Source organism: Candoia aspera, chromosome 6 (assembly GCF_035149785.1).
Source record: "Candoia aspera isolate rCanAsp1 chromosome 6, rCanAsp1.hap2, whole genome shotgun sequence".
Taxonomy (NCBI): domain Eukaryota; kingdom Metazoa; phylum Chordata; class Lepidosauria; order Squamata; family Boidae; genus Candoia; species Candoia aspera.
In genome coordinates this window covers 32,699,519-32,719,959 of record NC_086158.1, presented here as the reverse complement: position 1 = coordinate 32,719,959, position 20,441 = coordinate 32,699,519, and the positions used below count along the sequence as shown (strand labels likewise).

The 20,441-nt window shown below is 37.2% G+C and overlaps 1 protein-coding gene across 2 annotated transcripts in view; it reads left to right on the top strand.

Annotated features, from left to right (window-relative positions):
• ACSL3 (acyl-CoA synthetase long chain family member 3) overlaps window positions 1–20,441 on the top strand; it is a 64,282-nt gene that overhangs the window by 32,572 nt on the left and 11,269 nt on the right. For both annotated transcript variants that reach the window (XM_063306696.1, XM_063306695.1), the window contains exons 6-15: window positions 5,343–5,452; window positions 6,975–7,113; window positions 8,421–8,574; window positions 9,033–9,156; window positions 9,679–9,750; window positions 11,998–12,137; window positions 12,588–12,760; window positions 12,948–13,022; window positions 17,848–18,039; window positions 18,994–19,108. In XM_063306696.1, the coding sequence (XP_063162766.1) occupies window positions 5,343–5,452; window positions 6,975–7,113; window positions 8,421–8,574; window positions 9,033–9,156; window positions 9,679–9,750; window positions 11,998–12,137; window positions 12,588–12,760; window positions 12,948–13,022; window positions 17,848–18,039; window positions 18,994–19,108 (1,294 nt within the window). The remainder of the gene's footprint in view (window positions 1–5,342; window positions 5,453–6,974; window positions 7,114–8,420; window positions 8,575–9,032; window positions 9,157–9,678; window positions 9,751–11,997; window positions 12,138–12,587; window positions 12,761–12,947; window positions 13,023–17,847; window positions 18,040–18,993; window positions 19,109–20,441) is intronic.

Here is a 20,441-nt window from a genome sequence, read left to right as displayed (position 1 = left end):
TAAATCTACCTTTAATTTATATTTTGAGAGGGTTACATATGTATCAGCACTAAAAATATCTATTTTATTCTTTTGAGGATAGGCAAATTGTCAAACCTTATGGTAAATGGAAATATAATGTCCCCACTCTCCATTTATATCCTTTTAAAACATGTATTTAATATTATAATTTCAAGATCAGCAACCATTTAGTTGTTGAGGGCCAACCTGACTATATTTTTGCAGCCAAGGTAAGGGCCATATTGAGCATACGAAATTTTGCTGTCACAATTGAGAAGGGAGCTTGGAATGCCTCTCTTCTGATACTGCACATAGTTTTTCATGAGTTTTCTTTTTATCCTGAATCACTGCTATAAAGTAGCGAATATTAAGCAAATGGCTTTTACTGATACAGTTCCTTGTTGCTTTTGTTTGTGATGTGTACATGGAAGAGGCTTATACACAGTGCTAAGTGGCAACTTGGTAGATCAGATTGTGCAAATTTGGCTTGCAACTGCTGTAGCTTGTCTGGCCTTTTGTTCCATGACATCACTGGACCATGGACCATTTCTTGACTTTGTTACTGCTGATTGTTTTTGATTTGTTCATCGCTACTTTTTAGGTGTTTGATGCCGTTATTTAAGAGATTGTGTTTTTTCTGCTATAGCTTGCTGAGAGCTGGCTAGGAAAGCTTATGTTTACATAATAGGGGTCACTGGAATAAGCACAAGCAGCACATGGGAACTAACAAAGACAGTGTTTTGTACTTTACTCCTACCAAGTTAAAGAAATGTGCATTTGTTTTGCAACAATTTGGAATTGTATTCTGTATAAAATACAGCCCCTGCCCCAGCTCCTTATTTCCAAAGAAATAAGGAAGTAGTTTTGTCATTACACTCAGACAAAAGACTTTTGAAAAGTACTTTTTTCCTAATGCTCTAAATACCCATGTTCTTGGAGAACAAATGAATGGCTGGTTGGAGGTGACCTGCATTGGTAGTGCCATAGGCAAGAGCAATTGATAGAGGAATAGGAAAGATCACTGTTTCCAGCATTATCAGTGAAGTAACAGTGACAACTAAAGCTAAGTGAGGGATTGAGACTGGAAGATGGGAGGCTATTTCAGTTTCTCATGAGATCTGAAATCAAATTTTAATTTCTTTCCCAGTAAAACCTATATATGTTTAACCACTTAAAGTGCTGGGCAGATCATAGCATTCCTACCATATTTGGATCCCAGAACCTGCCAAAACTTCCACATTATCAAATAATCTCAATTTGAACCCTCAGTGGAACATATCAAGGGCGACTCATACCCTCATCAGTTCTACACTAGGCTACTGTATTAACTGTACATGTGGCTGCCTTTGAAGGCCACATGGAATCTGCAGTTGGCACAAAAAGTGGCAACATGCTTTGAGCCATACATTGTTTCCAATATACTTCCAGGTTCAGCTCAAAGTGCTGGTTTTGACTTACCACACCCTATATGGCTTGGCGCCTACATACCTAAAGAACTGGGTTCTTCTGCCTGAATTGGCTTGTCCAATATGTTTTTCCTGGGAGGAGCTTTTGGTCATAGCATAACTTTTGTTCTTCCATTTAAGAAGTAACCATTAATTAATAAACTATTAATTAAAAATTAACCATTGCCAAATTATGGAGTATTTTTATAGGTTAACACTAGCACTTAAAATTGTATTGGAACTGAACCAGAAACCAATGCCAGACCTCCTGCACTAGATAGGCGTGCATTTGTTGCTCCAGTGCCACGAGGGGAATAAGCCGCGGTCTCACTCCCCTGAAGTTATGTTCAGCTTTCCATCCTTATATTCTGCAAGGCAGTTGCAATTATAACAACACATTCTGCTCAAATTGATAGATTATATATGTTCATGTTAATTATATATAGTTTTGTTTTTATTTCCTTATTATTGCTTCTATTTTTCTTTGTTGTTTACTGCCCAGAATCTTGATAGGGGTGGCTTACAAATATTAAGTACAAACAAAGAAATGTATGCATGCTTTCAAACCCATTGATTTTTAGAGAGTAAGATTTGAATATAATTCCAATTCAGCTAAGCTTTTTACAAAAATATATAAGGTTATAATAACTGTCATTTTCGAAAGAACAGCAGCTATCCTGATAATGAAATGTTTTTGATTTGAATCTTTCTTTAGCCTTGTTTGGGAATCAGTGAAATACGAGAGTGGGCTCAGTTACCTGCCCCTCTTCTTTCTTCATTTGGCATCCTCCACATATGTAGGTTTCTGCCATAATTTTGGACCTTCTCTGATTCATATCTTTTTCCTCTGTTTTTGGAAGATGTCAGGATGACCCCCTGCAGCTATTTTTTTTTTTAAAGAAGCTCAGAGGAGCTCTTTGTAAAAGCTGCTCTATCACCACTGTCACCCTTCGTGCAGAAGGGAAGAGCAAATCCAGCCCCCTGCTTCCCTTCACATGATTTTAACCTTATGAAAGAGTAAATGCCCAAATAAGGCTTCTAGATTAACCCGAAACTGTTCTATTATATATAAAATAATCTATTTAATGGGTTTTAGTTACATCTGCTTATATGTGAGCACCAGTGGTTAAGCTCAAATCTCATGTGGAGCCAACTATGGGTAACTCTCTAGACGAGGATCACACTTTTTTTTTTTTTAATTCAATCTCCAAGGTTTTTAAGACATTGTTCAGTGTCAGGTGAAACTTCCAGGCTCTTGGTAAAATTTTGGGTCTGTTGTCCAATTTTTCATATTGGGAGAGTTAAAGCTGCAAAGTAGATATTGTACGTTGTCTTCTGTCATGCCTATTTTGCATGTTTTGAAAGGCAAAAGAAATAATTGTTTTTCTACTAATGTTGACACCTTAATCTCCATTGCTGTAGGGGCCACTGAGCCATAAGGTGTCCTGTTTAGTTTGGGCTTAGCAGTGGGTGAGACTAGCCAATCATTTATGGTAGTGTGTTGTGTGAACTGAGCTATTGTAGCATATTCAACAGGGCTAAACTAAAACAAAACATAGCTTATTCTGAGGCTAGCCAGTGTTTTGCTTCCAGTGTGAATTATTTTAACATATTTAAGAAGATTGTTTCCTTACAAGTAGCTTAATTTCCACAAATGCAGCTAAACAGAATGATTTGGAATTATGAGCTGGTGTGCATGTTTGTAAACTATGTGTGAAAAAGTGAAAACTGCCTCAGTGTAATGACATATTCCTGACAAATTCAGACTGCCATCCTGGCCAGAGAGTTCACAAGCCAGTGATATAACTTCTGAGAAATGGTTGACATTAGCATGGAGGCTTTTGATGTCTACTGTCAGGATAATGATATTGCAGCATTATACAGGGTGAACTTAAAGGTTCAAGTTGGTTGCCATTTTCTTCTAAACACGTCCTTACTCATTTGATGCATGGCATTTGAACATTCCTAAGTACAGTAATATTTTCTCTGAAAAAAAAAATCAATAAAACATATTGTGATTGGCCTATGGGCCTGTCATGAGTACTGATGGTGAGCAGGAGGGGGCCTCTATCCAAGGGGGAAAATGCATGCGTAGTACTGAGGAGTTAAGCAGCCATTCAAAGAGACACAGATCAGACCCGCCTTAACCTTTGGGGTTTATCTGTCTGGGTTTTTTCCCACACTTCTTCAGTTTGTTAGGATTTTCTGTCTAATGTAGCAGTAATAAAACACTAGAGACCCAGTCCTTGTCTCAGCGTGGTTCCTGGCTGTTAGGACAGGGCCTGACTTTTCGTACACCCTGTATATGGCAGCCATACTGAAGTCAAGTCATGTAGCGGTTTCCATAGGATGATCAGGTTGTATGCTGCAGCTAGATTACACTGGAATTTAATTTCTAGTGAGCATCTTAGATTTATACCTTGCCATCGATAAAACTGTCCAATTATTCATGTAGGGACATGCATTGTAGGCCTTTCAAAATTCCCAAATGGAGCAAAGAGCCTCATGCCCAGCACTGTGAATGAAGTACTTTTCCTACCAAATGGTTGAATGTCCTCTCAATGCTGGAAGGAAAAAGTCATTTGAGGTCAATCCTGCAACTAATTATCAGTAGCAACCTGCAATTTTAAAATAATTCCTATAAGATCAGAGCAATTTCTTAAGTTTAGTACATTGATCGTTATTTTGGAATCATGTTTATCTGGGAAAAACTGAATGGCCCTGATTTACTCTTCAGTAATTGCATTTATATTCAGAGTTGTAACAATAGGTAGTAGGTATCTGAAAATAAAATTAGTTTTTGTGCTGTTTTCACATTATTTGTCCTAACAGTCGGGAACCAGGCTGAGACAAGGAATAGGTCTCTAGTGTTTTATTACTGCTACATTAGACAGAAAATCCTAACAAACTGAAGAAGTGTGGGAAAAACCCAGACAGATAAACCCCAAAAGTCAAGGCGGGTCTGATCTGTGTCTCTTTGAATGGCTGCTTAACTCCTCACTACTACGCATGCGTTTTCCCCCCTGGATAGAGGCCCCTTCTAGCTCGCCATCAGTACTCATGACATAAAATAAAGATATAATAGGCTGAATTCAAAGTGGTATTCTGTCCTGTCAAAAGGAATACAGGTAGTCCTCACATAATGACCATTCATAGTTGTGCTGAATGAATGGTACTTTCGCCTGGTCCCCAAAGTTACAGCCATTGCAGCACCCCTGCAGTCCTGTGATCAAAATTCAGGTACTTGGCAGTTCGCCCACACTTAGGACTGCAAGGGTGCTTCAACTCCCCCACCTACCTATCTCCCTCCTCATATCTGCCCTCTTGACTTCCCTGCGCTCCACTGACCCTGCCGCCCTGTGCTCTGCCGCCCCTGGCTGACCTTTACCATCTTCTTGCTCCTGCTGCTGACAGTGTGCATGGCCTGGCCCTTCACAAGGCAGCTGCTGGCCACATAATGCCTTCTTCCCAAGGATGGCAATGGGGACTGCTAGGATTGCCATTGCTAAGCGATGCAGTCACATGATGTCCCCCTTTGGGGAAGATGGGCGGTAGCAAAATTTGAATTTGAATGATGTCGCACTTTACGACCAAAACACTTAGCAATGGAAATTTGGGTCCCAATTACCGTCATAACCTGAGGACTACCTGTAGGTATTCTTCTTACAACATTTAAAGAAACACAGCTGCAGTGAGGAAATGAGTACTAATGTAGCTTGTGAAGCCATATTACAGTACTTCCTGAACTTTTAAGAGTTCTTACAGTTCAAAATACTGAATTCAAAGAACTGTTATACTGTGTTTGTATTTTCACTATGTAATACATTTTTAAAGTATTCTGGATGTTTGCAATAGGAAATGTTCGTTTTTTATTGTTTGTTTTTCCCATATCACTAGTTGTCACACTCTACGCTACTTTGGGAGGCCCTGCAATAGTGCATGGATTAAATGAAACTGAGGTGACAACCATAATTACTAGCAAGGAACTGATAGAAACAAAATTGAAGGTAAATATAGCTCTCAGGTATATAAACTTCTTTTATTTCTTTAATATTGTGGAAGAAAATGTTTCATGTGGCTTATTAGGCATGGGGTCACTGTGTGTGTCGAGTCACTGTTGTGTGTGTTTGTTTTTTATTGTTACTTTGCTTTGTACTCCAGGCTGTTATGTTTTGTTACTATGTTTTTAACTTGTTAAATTTGTTATAAGACACCCAAAGTCTTCTGGAGTGGGCAGGCATAACAAATTAAATAAATAATAATAATAATATATCTTTCTTCTTTTCCCCTTTCTACAGATTTTGTTTTCTTATAAGATCACAAAAATACAAAAGCATGGATAGCTTGTATGCAGAAAAAGGCAATTAATCTGTTTTATGTGGTGCCTAAGCTAATGCTTAAATAACTCTGATAGTCAGGTTGGGTTTATGTATCATGCTAAAGTATAATGTGGTTATTTTGTTTTAATTTAACACATTGTGGAAACCCAGCAACTGTCTGTAAATTATATTTTTTTGCTTAACATTTTGTATGTATATAGTCTGTTGTGGGTTTTTTTAATATATATAATATATCAGGCTTAAGCAAACTGGCCTACTGCAATGCATAAACATAGTCCTTTGCATTCTTGGATATCTAGTACATTAGCCTCTTAAACAAGGCTTATTTCTCCTGCTCGGCATAGTGCAGTTTACATGGATGATGCTGTATATTGTATCTGTCTGTTGTACTTGATAACCATTTCCTATTAACTAGGGCCATAGGGCACTTCAAAGTGGAAGGCAGAAAGATGCCCTGCAGTGCTTAGGACCTCTCTGCAACTCCTTAAATCCAATGCTGCTTTTCCTGGGATGTGCTGCAATTGCAGAGGGCAGCTGTTCGATCCTTGGAAAAGATTCAGCTACTTTAAGGAGTGGCAGAGAGGTTGTACATGAACAACCTTGTGTGCTCTAAAACATCTGAAGTGCTGCATAGAGCTGATTTTCATATTATATGTAACTTATGTGCAAGCTCAGAGTGGAAGCAACTTTGAAAAACTATCTTGTAAATGCTGTGTTACATCCATTAGTCATTTCTACAGTGTAAGCAACTTAAAATGGAATGGAGGGAAAGGCTGGTAAATTTTAGAAAGTGACAAAATGGGTTATTATCTGTTTGTACCCAGTGGAACAAAGCATGGAAAAATCATGTCATATCTGAGGGTTTTCCCATAAAAGGACTGCTAACATCTTATTTGAATATTAGCTTCATGGGCCAAAACTTTGATTCACAGCATACTTGGGGACCACATGTCTCTTTGTATAATCTATATATTAAAACAGATAGCATGCTGCAAAATGTTTGTGAACATATTATCTTGTCAGAGAAGGTATTGGCAGTAGAATGCACTGAAATAGATGTGAAGTAATCTATTTCTTAATGTCTGCTGTGACTTGATCTTGAGTTGTGTTTAATTATAGCAGAATTTTTAAAAAATATCTTCTATGCATTGTGAAGAACCTAAACACTGTATACTTTTCTTCTCCATAGTATATTGTTTCTCAGGTTCCTCTACTACGTCACATTATTACTGTGGATGGCAAGCCGACATCATGGTCAGATTTTCCAAAAGGTGTTACTGTTCAAACTATGTCATCTGTTCAAGCTATTGGAGAGAAAGGAGAAAATAGTATGTACTCTTCAATCAATTGATTCTTTTTTCTAATGGTGATGGAATAGAAAAGGCAAAATAGAGATTGAACAAAAGGTCCCAGGTTATGTCCTTGACATTTCCAGATAAAGCTGCTTGAATCTGGAAAACTATTGCTGCTGAATGCTAACAGTATTGGACTAGAGGGGCCTGTGGTCTGACTAAAATGTAAAAGAGCTCTGTATGTTTCTTGGAAGTGGTGGGGAATCATAGAGAGGATAATAATTGAAATGCATATGTTTTGGGTTAAATCTTCGTACAATGTATCCAAATAATCATTAGAATTTTTAAAAATAACTTGATCTGTTTTTGTTACATTAAGCCTACCCTTCAAAACTAAGTTTTCCCGGGGTTGTTTACAATACACTAAAATAACAGTATTAAACTTTTTGAACACAAGTAGCAACTAAAAATGCAGTATATAAATAATAATAAGTAACAGCTGACAGATTATTTAAAAAGTTACTATGTAGCATACATAATCAAAATGTATGCACTAGTATGATAAAAGACTTGTGAAAATAGAAATATGTTTGCTCAAAGCTGGAAAATAAAGTAAGTACCACATGAGGAAGGCATTCCAGAATTTCAGTCTGTTCCACTGAAGAGGCTGCTGCCACGAAGCCACTGGTTTGGGAGGTCACCCAGAGCATAGGTTCTGGGAATGCCCTTAAGCATGCAGATAGAAACACAGTTCTGTAGTCCCAAGCCAGGATGGTATCAGTTAAGATCAGCACATTGAATAGGGAGTGGCATGAATTCAGCTTCTGCAGTAGGAATATTGTCGTCTTGAGGCTGCTTTCAGAACTATATCCACAGTTGTCTATCAGTGGAGATCAAGATATGTGATAAAGAGCTTTGGATTTGAAGGAAAAAATGCACTTCCAGAGTATGCTTGGGCATACATGTAGCATCTGTTGGCAGCTGCTTAAAGTAGCTACATCTTTTCCCAAGAACATGTGGCTAACCTTTATTCACCAAGCTCCTCTTTGAAAGTACATTAAACCTAGTACAAATGTGCTTAATTCTTTTTGTTGATATCAGTGGGGGAAACTTTAAAAAAAAAAGCACAGAACAGAAATAAAAAAGAAGATCATGGAAACTTTCCCATTCTAGTATGAGTGCTGAAAACTTGCAAGATTCCGGATGTGTTGGTGGTTCCCTTGTCAAGAAAAGAAGATTGGTTATGCCTGTTGGAATGTGCATGTTGGGGACAGTTTAAAAGTATTTTTGCACATGCCTTTTCATCTAATGAATATTTATGTTTCTGCCCTTTTTTGGTAAAGCATCCCTCAAACAGAAGTTGAAACCAGTATCCTCAGACATTGCAGTTATTATGTATACAAGTGGTTCTACAGGAGTCCCAAAAGGAGTCATGATCTCTCATTGTAATCTTATTTCTAGCATAACTGGGATGGCTGAAAGGATTCCAAATTTGGGGTATGTATTCAATTGGCTTTAGGGGTTTGAGTAGCTTTCACATTTCTTAACAATAGTATAATCAATGAAAATTATTTTATTAAATCAAGGCTGTAATAGAAAACTAAATAATAGAAGAAAGCCTGCATGAAGAGAGTACCCATTTGCAGGGCTGCCTTCCAGTTGCACTTAACTATTGTTAACAAAGAACAATGCAAGAAGGAAAACTACTAACAGAATTGTAAACAATTTAAATTGTTAAATGCATTTGGGCTTCATCTTTAGGGACATACCTACTTTTCTGTACACCATAAGAGAAACTGCATCTTTTATCTATATTTTTATGCCTTCCTCTTTTTGTTTTGTTTTTAATGCGATAGCACACCAACATTTTTCTGTCAAGATGTGTTTTATAACATGGTATTATAGTCTTAGCAATGGGTTGGCATAATTTGGCAAATACCTTAATTTGTTTTCAGAGAGAAAGATACCTACATCGGCTACTTGCCTCTTGCTCATGTTCTAGAATTAAGTGCTGAACTTGTTTGTTTGGCCCATGGTTGCCGAATTGGTTATTCATCACCTCAAACTCTAAGTGATCAGGTAAGTTTTTTTTTTCCCAATACACACCCACACACATCTCCAAAGATGATATATGCTACATTTCAGTTTAAAATATTCCTAAATACAAAATGAAAATGTTTGTCTGTTTAAAAAAAGTTTCAGTGTTTTTCGTATTTCTGACAAAATATTCTTGGCCTGTTTTCTGACTAGAAGTTATGGTAAAACTTTTCTTTCTTTAGTACAGACAGTTCTCTACTTACGGTTACATTCAAAGAGGCTGTTCATAAGTCTATTTTGTTTGTAAATCCTATCAAGTATAAAAACAATGTGCGACCTTGCTGCCAAGCATATGTATGTGGTGTGCTGTAAACTAACCCTTTCCTGCCTTCTCCCGCCTTCTGGGATCTTCTCGGTTGGAGCTGTGGACAGGTTTGTTTGCACTGGAGAAAATTTGTAACTTGAAAGTTTGTAAGTAGAGGACTGTCTGTATATGCTACATGCTGGACAAATAAAAACAGTTTTGAGGAAGGTAACAAGTTACTTTGTTTATTTTTCTTTCAGTCATCTAAAATAAAGAAAGGAAGTAAAGGTGATGTGTCTGCATTGAAGCCAACTTTAATGGCAGCTGTTCCAGTAAGTTGATGTCTGCATCTTTAAAATGTTGTTGAATATATGTGGAAAATATTTGTGATCAGTGTGAGCCATGTGATTATGGAAATTACGTTTTAAAAGAAAAATATTCATATTTACAGTATGTATTGTGTTCTTAGAACTTTCCTTTAAAAATGCATGATTGAATGAGTGATTGATTGCTTATATTCTGAGTAAGCAGAGCCTGGAATATAAGGGAGCCAATTTCCAGGGAGCAAATTCACTGACCAAATGAACAGGGAGAACTAATAGGAATTTTGGCAGCATAGTCTCTAACAAATTTTCCTTCTGAGTAGACAAAAGTATGAAAAGGGAACAAGAAATGAAAAGTCTTTCCACCAGTGATTTCCCTAGGAAATGCAAATAAAATGCAAAGGCATAGGACTGAACATATCTGGCTTGGCAGTAATACTTATTGAAAAAATGCTTGGCCGACTGTACTGCTTGAATGCATTTAATTTGGAAGGTGGCTTCAAAAAGTGAAATGGAATTTTAGATGCATCATCAGAGGCATCATTTAAACCATATAGTACTCCTCCAGATTATTTCAATAGAGTAAACTTAAAACATGCTGCAATTTATCTCTGCTTGATGTAATTTATTTCTGTAATTAGGAGATCATGGATCAAATCTACAAAAATGTCATGAATTGAGTGGGTACTAACAGAGGTACTGACTAATCATGGGTACTAACTATTCCACTTCATTTTGCATTGGTCAGAATCTACCTCAGCTGCTGTATCTAGTTCTAGGGAATATATTTTAAGAAGGATTCAGACAAATTGGAATAGGTTCACAGAATGACAGAGAGGATAACTGGGGACTAGAAACTAATCCCTGTGAAGAAACATTGAAGGAAATTGGGACTGAGAAGAGAAAGCTAAGGGTGGGTATGATAATACCCTTCAAATACATGAAGGGATGTCTTACAGAAAAGACTAAGACTTTTATTCTCCAGGGCAGGATATGGAAGAGTGAAAGGTGTTCCACAGGGTAAGGGCTACTACGGAAAAGGCACACTTCCTAGGTCCCACGAGAGGGAATATTTAAGGGAAGGGATCTGGAGCATGCCCATTCTGTCCGTCCTGTTGGGACGGGCAGATACCATCAGGGAGAAGCAATACTGCAAATAACCTGGGCTTGTGCCATGTAGGGCTTTAAAGGTGATAACCAGTATCTTGAATTGCACGTGGAAAGAAAGAAACTGGGAGCCTGTGCAGCTCGCATAACAGGTGTGATATGAACATGTACCACATACAAATACTACAGTACTTTAAACATGTAATGTTAGTTAGAACCTGATAACTACAGATTAAAATAAGATCATAAAGAGTTACTTTTTTTGCCCCCTCATTCCCACTTCAGCTCTTTGTGTCTTTTCCCATGAAAGTGACATGAGATTAATTTAAGGTGCTATGGAATAACTTAATATGCTGATTATTTTCTTATTATGCTTCATGCCTCATATTTGCATACTATTAATGAAATAACAGTTTAGGGAAGTAATTAAAAGAGAAAAACAAAAACTTGACAACTTTATAGAAGCTATGTTAATGACATTAATGTATGGAATTATGTAGACATTTATGTCTTTTAAATAGTAGAATTGCATCAGGATAGATGTATATATAGCCATACACTATTCCATTCTTTTCTAGGTAACCACGTCTCAGGCAGGAGATGGGAGAGGGAGAGAGGGAAAAAAGGAAATATAAATCTTATTGAATTAACATTGTAAATAAGCTTTCTAAATAAATCTGATTCTTTGGAATATTTTTTGTACGTGACACTCATGTAATTCGTTACTTGAAAAAAACAAAAGCAAAAAGCGGTTTTTGGCACCATATGAGTGGCAAACTGCACAGTATTGTTTTCCCTCTGTTCTAGCCTTTCAAAGGCTCCCAATCACACCAAATGTATAAATAGTCATTAGACCCTTACATTAAAGTAGTGCTTAAGTACTTAACAAGTGATGTGAATGTAAGCATGGAAAAAGATTTGGGACTTGCTGTGATTATTTTTGACTACATTCTTCTGCAGTAATGGTTTGAAGGCTTTTCCTTTTATCTGAATTGTATTGTTATACGTTTGTATGTTCAGATTACTGGGGCAATCTAAGATTTTATCTAATCTTATATCATGCAGTACTCCTCCAGATTACTGCAATTGAGTAAATGTGTAACACACTGCAGTTTATCTCTCCTTGATGTAATTTGTTTCTGTAACTAGGAAATCATGGATCGAATCTACAAAAATGTCATGAATCGAGTTAATGAAATGTCCAGTTTTCAGCGCAATCTGTTTACTTTAGCTTATAATTACAAGATGGAACAGATTTCAAAAGGCTATTGTACTCCAGTATGTGACAGGTTGGTAAGAGAGGTTGATTTGTTTTTCTCTAAAGACTACCATTTTTATGAAGGGGTATAAGGCTCCTAAAGAGAGCCCATTTGGGAAATGATAGATGTTGGGCTTGCAAAACAGTAATGTTATTTTTGAAAGTTACTTCCAGCTAGACTATTTAAAAGAAAATAATATCTTTCTGTATAAATCTGTTTATCAGTCTTTGGCTGTAACAAGCATTCTTATTATGGAATGTTCCACTGACAAAAGGATAATTTATTTCTTGGTAACCATGTATAAGATGCAGTTTCATTGTTACTGAATCATCATTTTGCAAAGTCAGTCATAAATCTTCTGGTTGGTTGTGTACACCATTACAGTTGAAAGGATGTTGTTAAGTAATGAAAGCTTGTTCTTCTCTCTCTCTCTCTCTCTCTCTCTCTCTCTCTCTCTCTCTCTCTCTCTCACTCTCTCAGCCTCGTTTTCCGGAAAGTCCGGATGCTGCTAGGTGGGAAGATACGGGTCTTGCTCTGTGGAGGAGCTCCACTTTCTGCAGCAACTCAGAGATTTATGAACATCTGTTTTTGTTGTCCTGTGGGACAGGGCTATGGCCTGACAGAATCCTCTGGGGCTGGAACAATAACAGAAGGTGAGTAGTATTTGTAGATCAACATGGCAATCAGATTGTAGCAATATAATTGGATGTTATCAGCATGCTGGTTGATGTTACTTCAAAACACTGACATTGCATAGAGTTAGTTATTGAAAGACATGATAAACAGTTTCTGAAATTACTTCTGAATTTTTTGATTATATTTTATTTTCCTAAATTTCAGTTTGGGACTACACAACAGGCAGAGTGGGAGCACCCTTAGTTTGTTGTGAAATCAAGCTGGTGGATTGGAAAGAAGGTAGGAAGTTCTCTTGAACTGAAACTTAAATGGTTGTGTGTTGGTTCTTTTAGAACAGGTTTCATACATTACAGTGAAACTTAACATGCTTGAAAGGCTTGACTCTTAGTGGCAGAAATGAGTGCAGCTTCTCTATTAAGTTTCTTTGAGCTCTAAACCAGGCCTATCTGAACCTCATTAGATCTACCAATCCTTTAGCCTTCCATATACACTTGTGTGTCTTAAAAGCAGTGGCATTTGTGTATTTACTTCTTCCCTTAGTGGTTCTTCCTGAACATCAAATCAACCCTGCTGAAGCTGTTCATAGTAACCAAGGGGGAAAAAAAGATAAGTGGCATCTTTTTGGGAAAGGGAGCTATAAAGCACAGTCTCACATGTCATACACTTTTCCATCTGTGTAGGGCTTATTATCATCAATGCTGTCCCAGAGTGAGGGGGTATGGACAGTCTTCCTGCTTTTATTTAGCAGGGATAGAACATTTCTTAATGGTTGGAGGCAATAATTAACATTTGCAGGAGATGTGGGCAATATGTTGATGAGTCGGGGGGGCTTGTGTTTTTCCTCAGTAATTTTGGGAAGTTTTTATTTTTAAAGAGCATATGATACAGGTTTTACAGGGAAATAATCCAGATTTTCAATAATTTTGCTGTCAGAATTTGATCAGACATGGCCCTGAGCTGTTAGGTGCTGTTAGGCAATCATTACACAGCCCTGTTTTAGTTTCCTTGTCAATCTTAGTAAGCTTAAGGCCAGCCCCTCTATGGTATATTGTTCCAGGTCTGCATGGTTCCCAGCAACATGTTGTGAAATGCCTATTATATCTTACCTCATCAAAGTAGAAAAGGGGGAGCAGGGCTCCTGAATCTCTAATTGAATTGCAGTGACCGAAAAGTCAATAATTATCTCTTTTCCCCCAACATAGAAAATTAGATATTTTGAACTTTTCACTTCATATAATGCTGATGCTGCTAGCCTTGATAATTACCTCTGGAATTAAGGACATCTGTTTTTCAGTAAAATTTCTTAGAATCATGTAAACAAACAAAAGTTTTAGTGATTATGTGCCATCCACCAAACTAACAAAAATTAAAATGGCACATAAAATCACAAAAGCAGTAAGATTAGTATACACCAGGTTATATTTACAGTCACCATAAAAGTAACTCGTACAGTTATAAAATCTTAGCAATTAGCAATCTTATTTTGCTAATAAGATTTATAACGAAATGGGTCCTACCAGCATTCTCAGTATCTGCGGATGTGCTGATTGTTACCAATAACAAGATCATTTATCAAGACCCTGGAAGCATACCTTCCCTGTAGCAGTGCCTGCCCTCTTAAACAAGGTTCCCCCTGAGATCTGGATAGTACCCCCCTCTGCTGTTGTTGAGAAGAGCTGTGAAGACTTGTCCACCCAGGCCTTGTTGCTTATCGTCTTTTTATCTCTTCTTATAGTTTTTGTTTGCAGCCTCTCGGTGCTCACTGTTAGCACTGCAAGTTCATCTAGTGAGAAAAATGGAGGTGGATTTGAAAAAGGCTATCCTGATTTCAAATCACTTTTTGCCTTTATTTCAGTGCCATTTTTATTTTAAAAAATAATAATTCCTCCGTGCTGGCCTATGTTCTACATATGGGTGAGTGTGATCATTACTAGAAGTTGGAACCATTAGGAGGTTTGGTATTTAAAATATTTATTTGGCACAAAGGGAGAAAATAGTCTCTCTCTTTCAGCTGAGTTAGAGAGCCATTGTGGTATAGAGATTAAGGTGTTGGAATAGGAACAGGGAGACCCAGGTTCTAGTCCATCGGCCATGGAAGCTGTCTGTGTCACCAGCCAATCACTCTCTCCTGGCTCTATCTACTTCACAGAGTTGTTGTAAAGAAAGAAAGGGAGGCAGGAGATAGATCGATAGATCGATAGATCGATAGATCAATCACTGGTGACCATAAGCCAAGAGAAAATATATGGACCCTTGGTAGGAGGGATCCTGTGAACTCCCATTTTTCTCAGGAAGATTGGCTATAGACTAATCCTTGTCAAAAAAAAAAAAGTTTTGAGGGCTTTCTGGAAGGCCATAAGGGTTGGGGCTAACCTCACCCCAGGGGGATCATGTTCCAAAGGGCAGGTTCTGTGGCAGAAAAGGCTGGTCTCCTGGGTCTCATTAGATGGAATTCCTTAGCAGACAGGACCTGCAACATGCCTTTCCTGCCGCCCCTGATGGGATGGGGGAGGCAATCCCTCAGATAACCTGGCCCCATGCTATGTAGGGCTTTAAAGGTCAAAACCAGCACCTTGAATTCAACCTGGAAGCAAACTGGTAACCAATGCAACTTGTGGAGCAGAGGTGTAATGTGTGTCCTTTTTTAATTGTTTCAGTCATGTCCAGTTCTATGGAGAGTGCCTGGACAAGTCCCTGCAGTTTTCTTGGCAGGGTTTTTCAGAAGTGGTTTGCCCTTGCTTCCTTCCTAGGGCTGAGAGAAAGTGGCTGGCCCAAGGTCACCCAGCAGACTTTGTGCCTAAGGTGGGACTAGAACTCACAGTCTCCCAGTTTCTAGCCTGATGCCTTAACCACTACATCAAACTGGCTCTCATGTCCTTCTGGGGGGTACACATAACTGCCCATGCTGCTGTAAATCCATTACAGAACTACTCCAACAGCTACATACAAATTCATTTTTCATATTTGACTGACATGACTAGTTGTGGTACCTGAGGTGCTGGAGCAGTCTGTGGTCCAGAAGGAAAGCTGTTGAGAGAGTTGGTAGAATGGATTCTGAAGAAACAGAATCTATCATGATGTTATTGCAGAATTAATTTGCAGCCACTTGAATGCTTTAATAGAGTAACTGACTAGGCAGCCTTTCTTCGTTTGGAAGCTCTTGGGCCTAAAAGGGCCTTCATTTTATTTAGAGTCTGGATGGTTCTAAGTAAATGTTGGATTGCGTACCCTCTCTTTCCAGTTTGAAGATAGGGGAATGTGTGTCCAGAAGTTCAGTGGGCCACCACCAATTCTTGGGCCATATTACTGGCAAGCTCAATAAGTAGGGTTGGCTTGGGGGAATGATAGTAATTAGTATCCTCTTTATACGACACTACCGATACGCGTGAGTCTTTACAAATTACAAGAAGACTAATCTTAATCAAAAGCATTTGCAGTCTGAAATTTCTCAAAAGAAAAGAACAGAGAGGTAGCATCCAATGTATGTATGTCTACAAATTTAGAAGTATTATCAAGAAATCATAAACATTTGCAGAAGTGTATACATGTGTTTCATATGTAATACTGAGGCCAAATACATGGATGATCCATGCTTTATTTTATTTTCTAACTGCACTTTCTACAGGCAGGTTTTAAAATAATCTGTCATGTGCACATAAATTTTGAACAAAAAATATTTTTAAAAAGTGCAAGATGAGAGATTACCAATATTTTCTGCATATTTATTCTATTTCAAGCTGTTTGGATTCTTTCACTAAATGCTGCATTTTAAAATTATAATATACACTTTAAGTATGATAGGTAAATAAATATTAAATGAAGAGAATATACAGAAGGATTTGCGGGCCTTAAAATCTTATTTCCATTGACTTTAACAAAATTCTAATAAATTATTTTTGCTGTTTATATTTGGATGATACAATGGAAAAATTGAGTCATTGTTAATAAGATAAGTATAAAAGCTAGTACTATGGAACTAGCACTTTAAAAAGTGTACTGTGGATTATACTGGATTTACCTATGTTGTTGTTGTTGGTTGCCATCAAGTCATTTACAACTCATGGTGACCCTATGTGTAACAGAATGAAGTAATGTTTGGTCTTGTGCCAAAACGCTATGGATTTACCTATAGAAGCCTTGAATTCAAATATTTATTGTAGGTGCCACTTTCAGGCCTATTACACACACTATGTCATTTTCACTTAACCTGCTTGGGGTAATTCATTTGTAATTACATAATGACTGAGAAAGTTAACCTTTTTTTAATTCTGCAAACCTGTGTTTATTAATTATCTTGAATGGTTTGGGTATGGTATAAAGAAAACTGAATACTGCATTTTGATTCCAAGCTAAGTCAGTCCTTTCTGGATTTTTTTTCCTAAACAGGATTTACAGATTGATAGAACCTTCATTTCAATCCTTAGCTAACCATGCAGATGACCAGTGTTGAATGACAGAACTAAACACCTCTGTCTAGGATGCTGGATAGACAGCTCTCAGTTCATTGTTTAGAATTGTGCTTGCAGCTTCAACTGCTATATTACACAGACTGCAGTCCTGAGAACCATTTGTACAGCAATCTTTTTTGTGTATGTGATTGCTTAGTTTCCAGTCCATCAAAGTATTTTGTTGCAGAGACCTTCCATTCCACACCCTCAGTGAATTGTAGTTTAGTGCTAGCATTTGCACGCAACATTAATGGGCAATCTACTTGGCTCTTTTTCTCACTGGAACAGCTGCAGAACCCCTGTGTTTCCATCTATTACTTATTTGTATGAACTGGAAACTCTGTTTGTTTCTCTCCATAGAAGTGAAAATTTAACAATACATCATAGGGTCTATTCTTTCATTTTTCTTTCTTTCAGAGCAAGCCAGAACTCTTGTTTCAATATAATAATAAACCAAGAATAGCACATTGCAAAATGGGGTTGCTCACTATATCCACGGATAGGAACAGGAACAAATTTAGGAGAATTCTGTCTTGCTGCTTTGTCTATGTATGACAGTGTGTATGTATGTGTGTAAATTTTTTATTGTGTGTGTATACAAACTCACTTGTGTTGAATTTGAAAAATAACACATTTAAAATATATGTGTTCTACAGGTGGATACTTCAATACAGATAAACCATACCCTAGAGGTGAGATTGTTATTGGTGGACAAAACGTAACTATGGGATACTACAAAAATGAAGAACGAACCAAAACTGATTTTATGGTCGATGAGAGTGGACAGAGATGGCTCTTCACTGGAGATATTGGGGAATTCCAATCAGATGGGTGTCTAAAAATTATTGGTGAGTGAAGCTCACAGAACTTAATTGAATTGCTTTTTGCTGCAAAATCATTTCACTACAGTAGATTGGGTTCTCTGTTATTTATGTGAACATGTTTAATGCTAAGGATATATGTATGAGAGTGAGTTCTATTGAGAGTTCATTTCTTCTTGCTTCGAATATCATTTACTTATAATATGGTTGCTTCACTGAATTTAGTAAGGCTCTTTGCCTAGAGTAGGCATGTAACCTTAGACCAGCTTTCTCTAGTTTAAGCATCTTCCAGATATGTAGATTTAAGTTCTCAGAATTCCTAGTCAATTCGACCATTGGTGAGAGTTCTGGAAGTTGAACTCCATGCACTAGGAAGGATGCCTTAGAGTGTAAGGACACAGTCTACCAAATTTAAGCATTTTTAAAATCAGGGTGACTACTCAGTTGCGGAGCAATCCTATCTGTGCTTATTTAGAGGTAATTATAATTTAAATCTCAGTAGGATTAAAAGTCTATAGCTTTGTTAAGATGGTACCTTAGATATTTCTTTTTGGACAACCCTCTATTTAGAAGATAGTGTTTTAGATGTAGTTATTAGGCTAAATTTGAGATGGTTGGGGTTGCAGGAAGATACACAGTGGGCAAGACATTGCATTGACTTCCTTATTTTAATTCATTGGATTAATTTCCAAGTAAATATGCATTTAACAGAGTAGTTCATGCTTTCAGTTTTTACTTGTGGGTTGCCATAATGTGTGAATGTATTTAGAAAATTCAGTTCAGCATAAAAGCTAAGACATTTTGGATCTGTTAAATACATATTACTAGAAGTTAATAAAAGTTGTCCTATCTAGATTTGTTAAATGCCAGATAATCTTAAAGTAGAAATGAATAGTAGGACCATAATAAATCTAATCCTTTATATCTAGATGTTGGGTCATTTAATCATTATAACATTCATTTTAATTTCCCATTCTGTAGATCGTAAAAAGGATCTTGTAAAACTTCAGGCAGGTGAATATGTTTCTCTTGGTAAAGTTGAAGCAGCTTTGAAGAATCTTCCCCTGGTAGAAAATATTTGTGTATATGCAAGCAGGTAAGGCGGTTGTTAGTATAATTTTGTGTTTGTTTTTGCATGGGCAACATATACTTTCTAAAAATGTCTTTCTTTGGTATTACATGGTTTTGTGAAAAAAGCAGTAATTGCCTTTTTGAATCTGCACACATGTTGTAGAAAAATATATTCCTTCTGGCTGTATTCAACATGAGACACTGAGTGTTCTTTAAAACTGTAAAAAAGTTACATAAACTTTTTTATTTCAACTAGTTCTGAATTACTGTCCAGAAATGCCCATATTTAGCTCTTTCTGAAAGAGAGTTGCTGATACTTTTTTTCTCCCAGTGTCCCCAGCCATTATAGAATCAGAATTTTTATATGATCTCTCAGCTTAGAGCCCGTCTGCCTCTTACAGCTGTGTACACCAGAAGGTGACTTTAAAATCCTGGAGTTCTCCCTCCCACAGCTATCTCACTGGGCAGGTTTCCTGGAGTGTCCTGAAACCCTGACTAACCCATCACCTTTCTCTGCCCTTTTCAGAAAATTAAAGAGCCCTAAATAAGAGAAGAGAAGTAGGGAATAGATTTTTGCCTGAGGAAAAAGATCATGTTGCTGCCTGGCTGAGTTTTTTGTTTGTTTCTCATTTAGTGTTTATAGCGGATAGAGCATTTAACTCTCAAATGCCAAATCTCTTTTGTCTCTTCCTCAATAACACTAGAGGTTTAACAAATTAAAATGTACCAGTCAATAGATGGAAACATGTCTCTGGCCCACAGTTCTAGAATGTTTTACTGATGGAAACTCATCTGGTTCCTTCCCTATTATTTTATCAGTACCAGGCTAAGACTGCTCTGTCCTCCCAGTTTAACATATTTTTCAGTATTGATGTCCAAATTCTGTTTCACCCATTTTGGTTCTATCAGACATTGCAATGAAGTCCCTTGCAGTTAAGATGATGCTTAGGTTAATAAAGTTACATTAATTTTCTATTTATATTTTTTAAATTTTGTATCATTTTTTTTAAATTTTCTATTTTACATTCTTAATTTTATACTGTAAAGTGCCTAGAGAAATTATGAAGCATTTAGTAGAATAAACACCTACATTCATAAATGACTTACATGAGGGAACACAAGGGATGCTTATAAAATTTGTGGATGCCACAAAACTGGGAGGATTGCTAACACCTCAAAAGAGAGGCTCAAGATTCAAAAGAATCTCAATAGACTTAAACTTGGCCTATTGGGAAAAAAAATTCAGTGGTATGAAATGTAAGGTTCTACGCTTAGGAAAAAACAGATTAACAGGTACAAGAGAAGTGGTACCTGACTTAGCAGTGCTACTTTTAAGAAGGATCTGGGTGTGTTGGTGG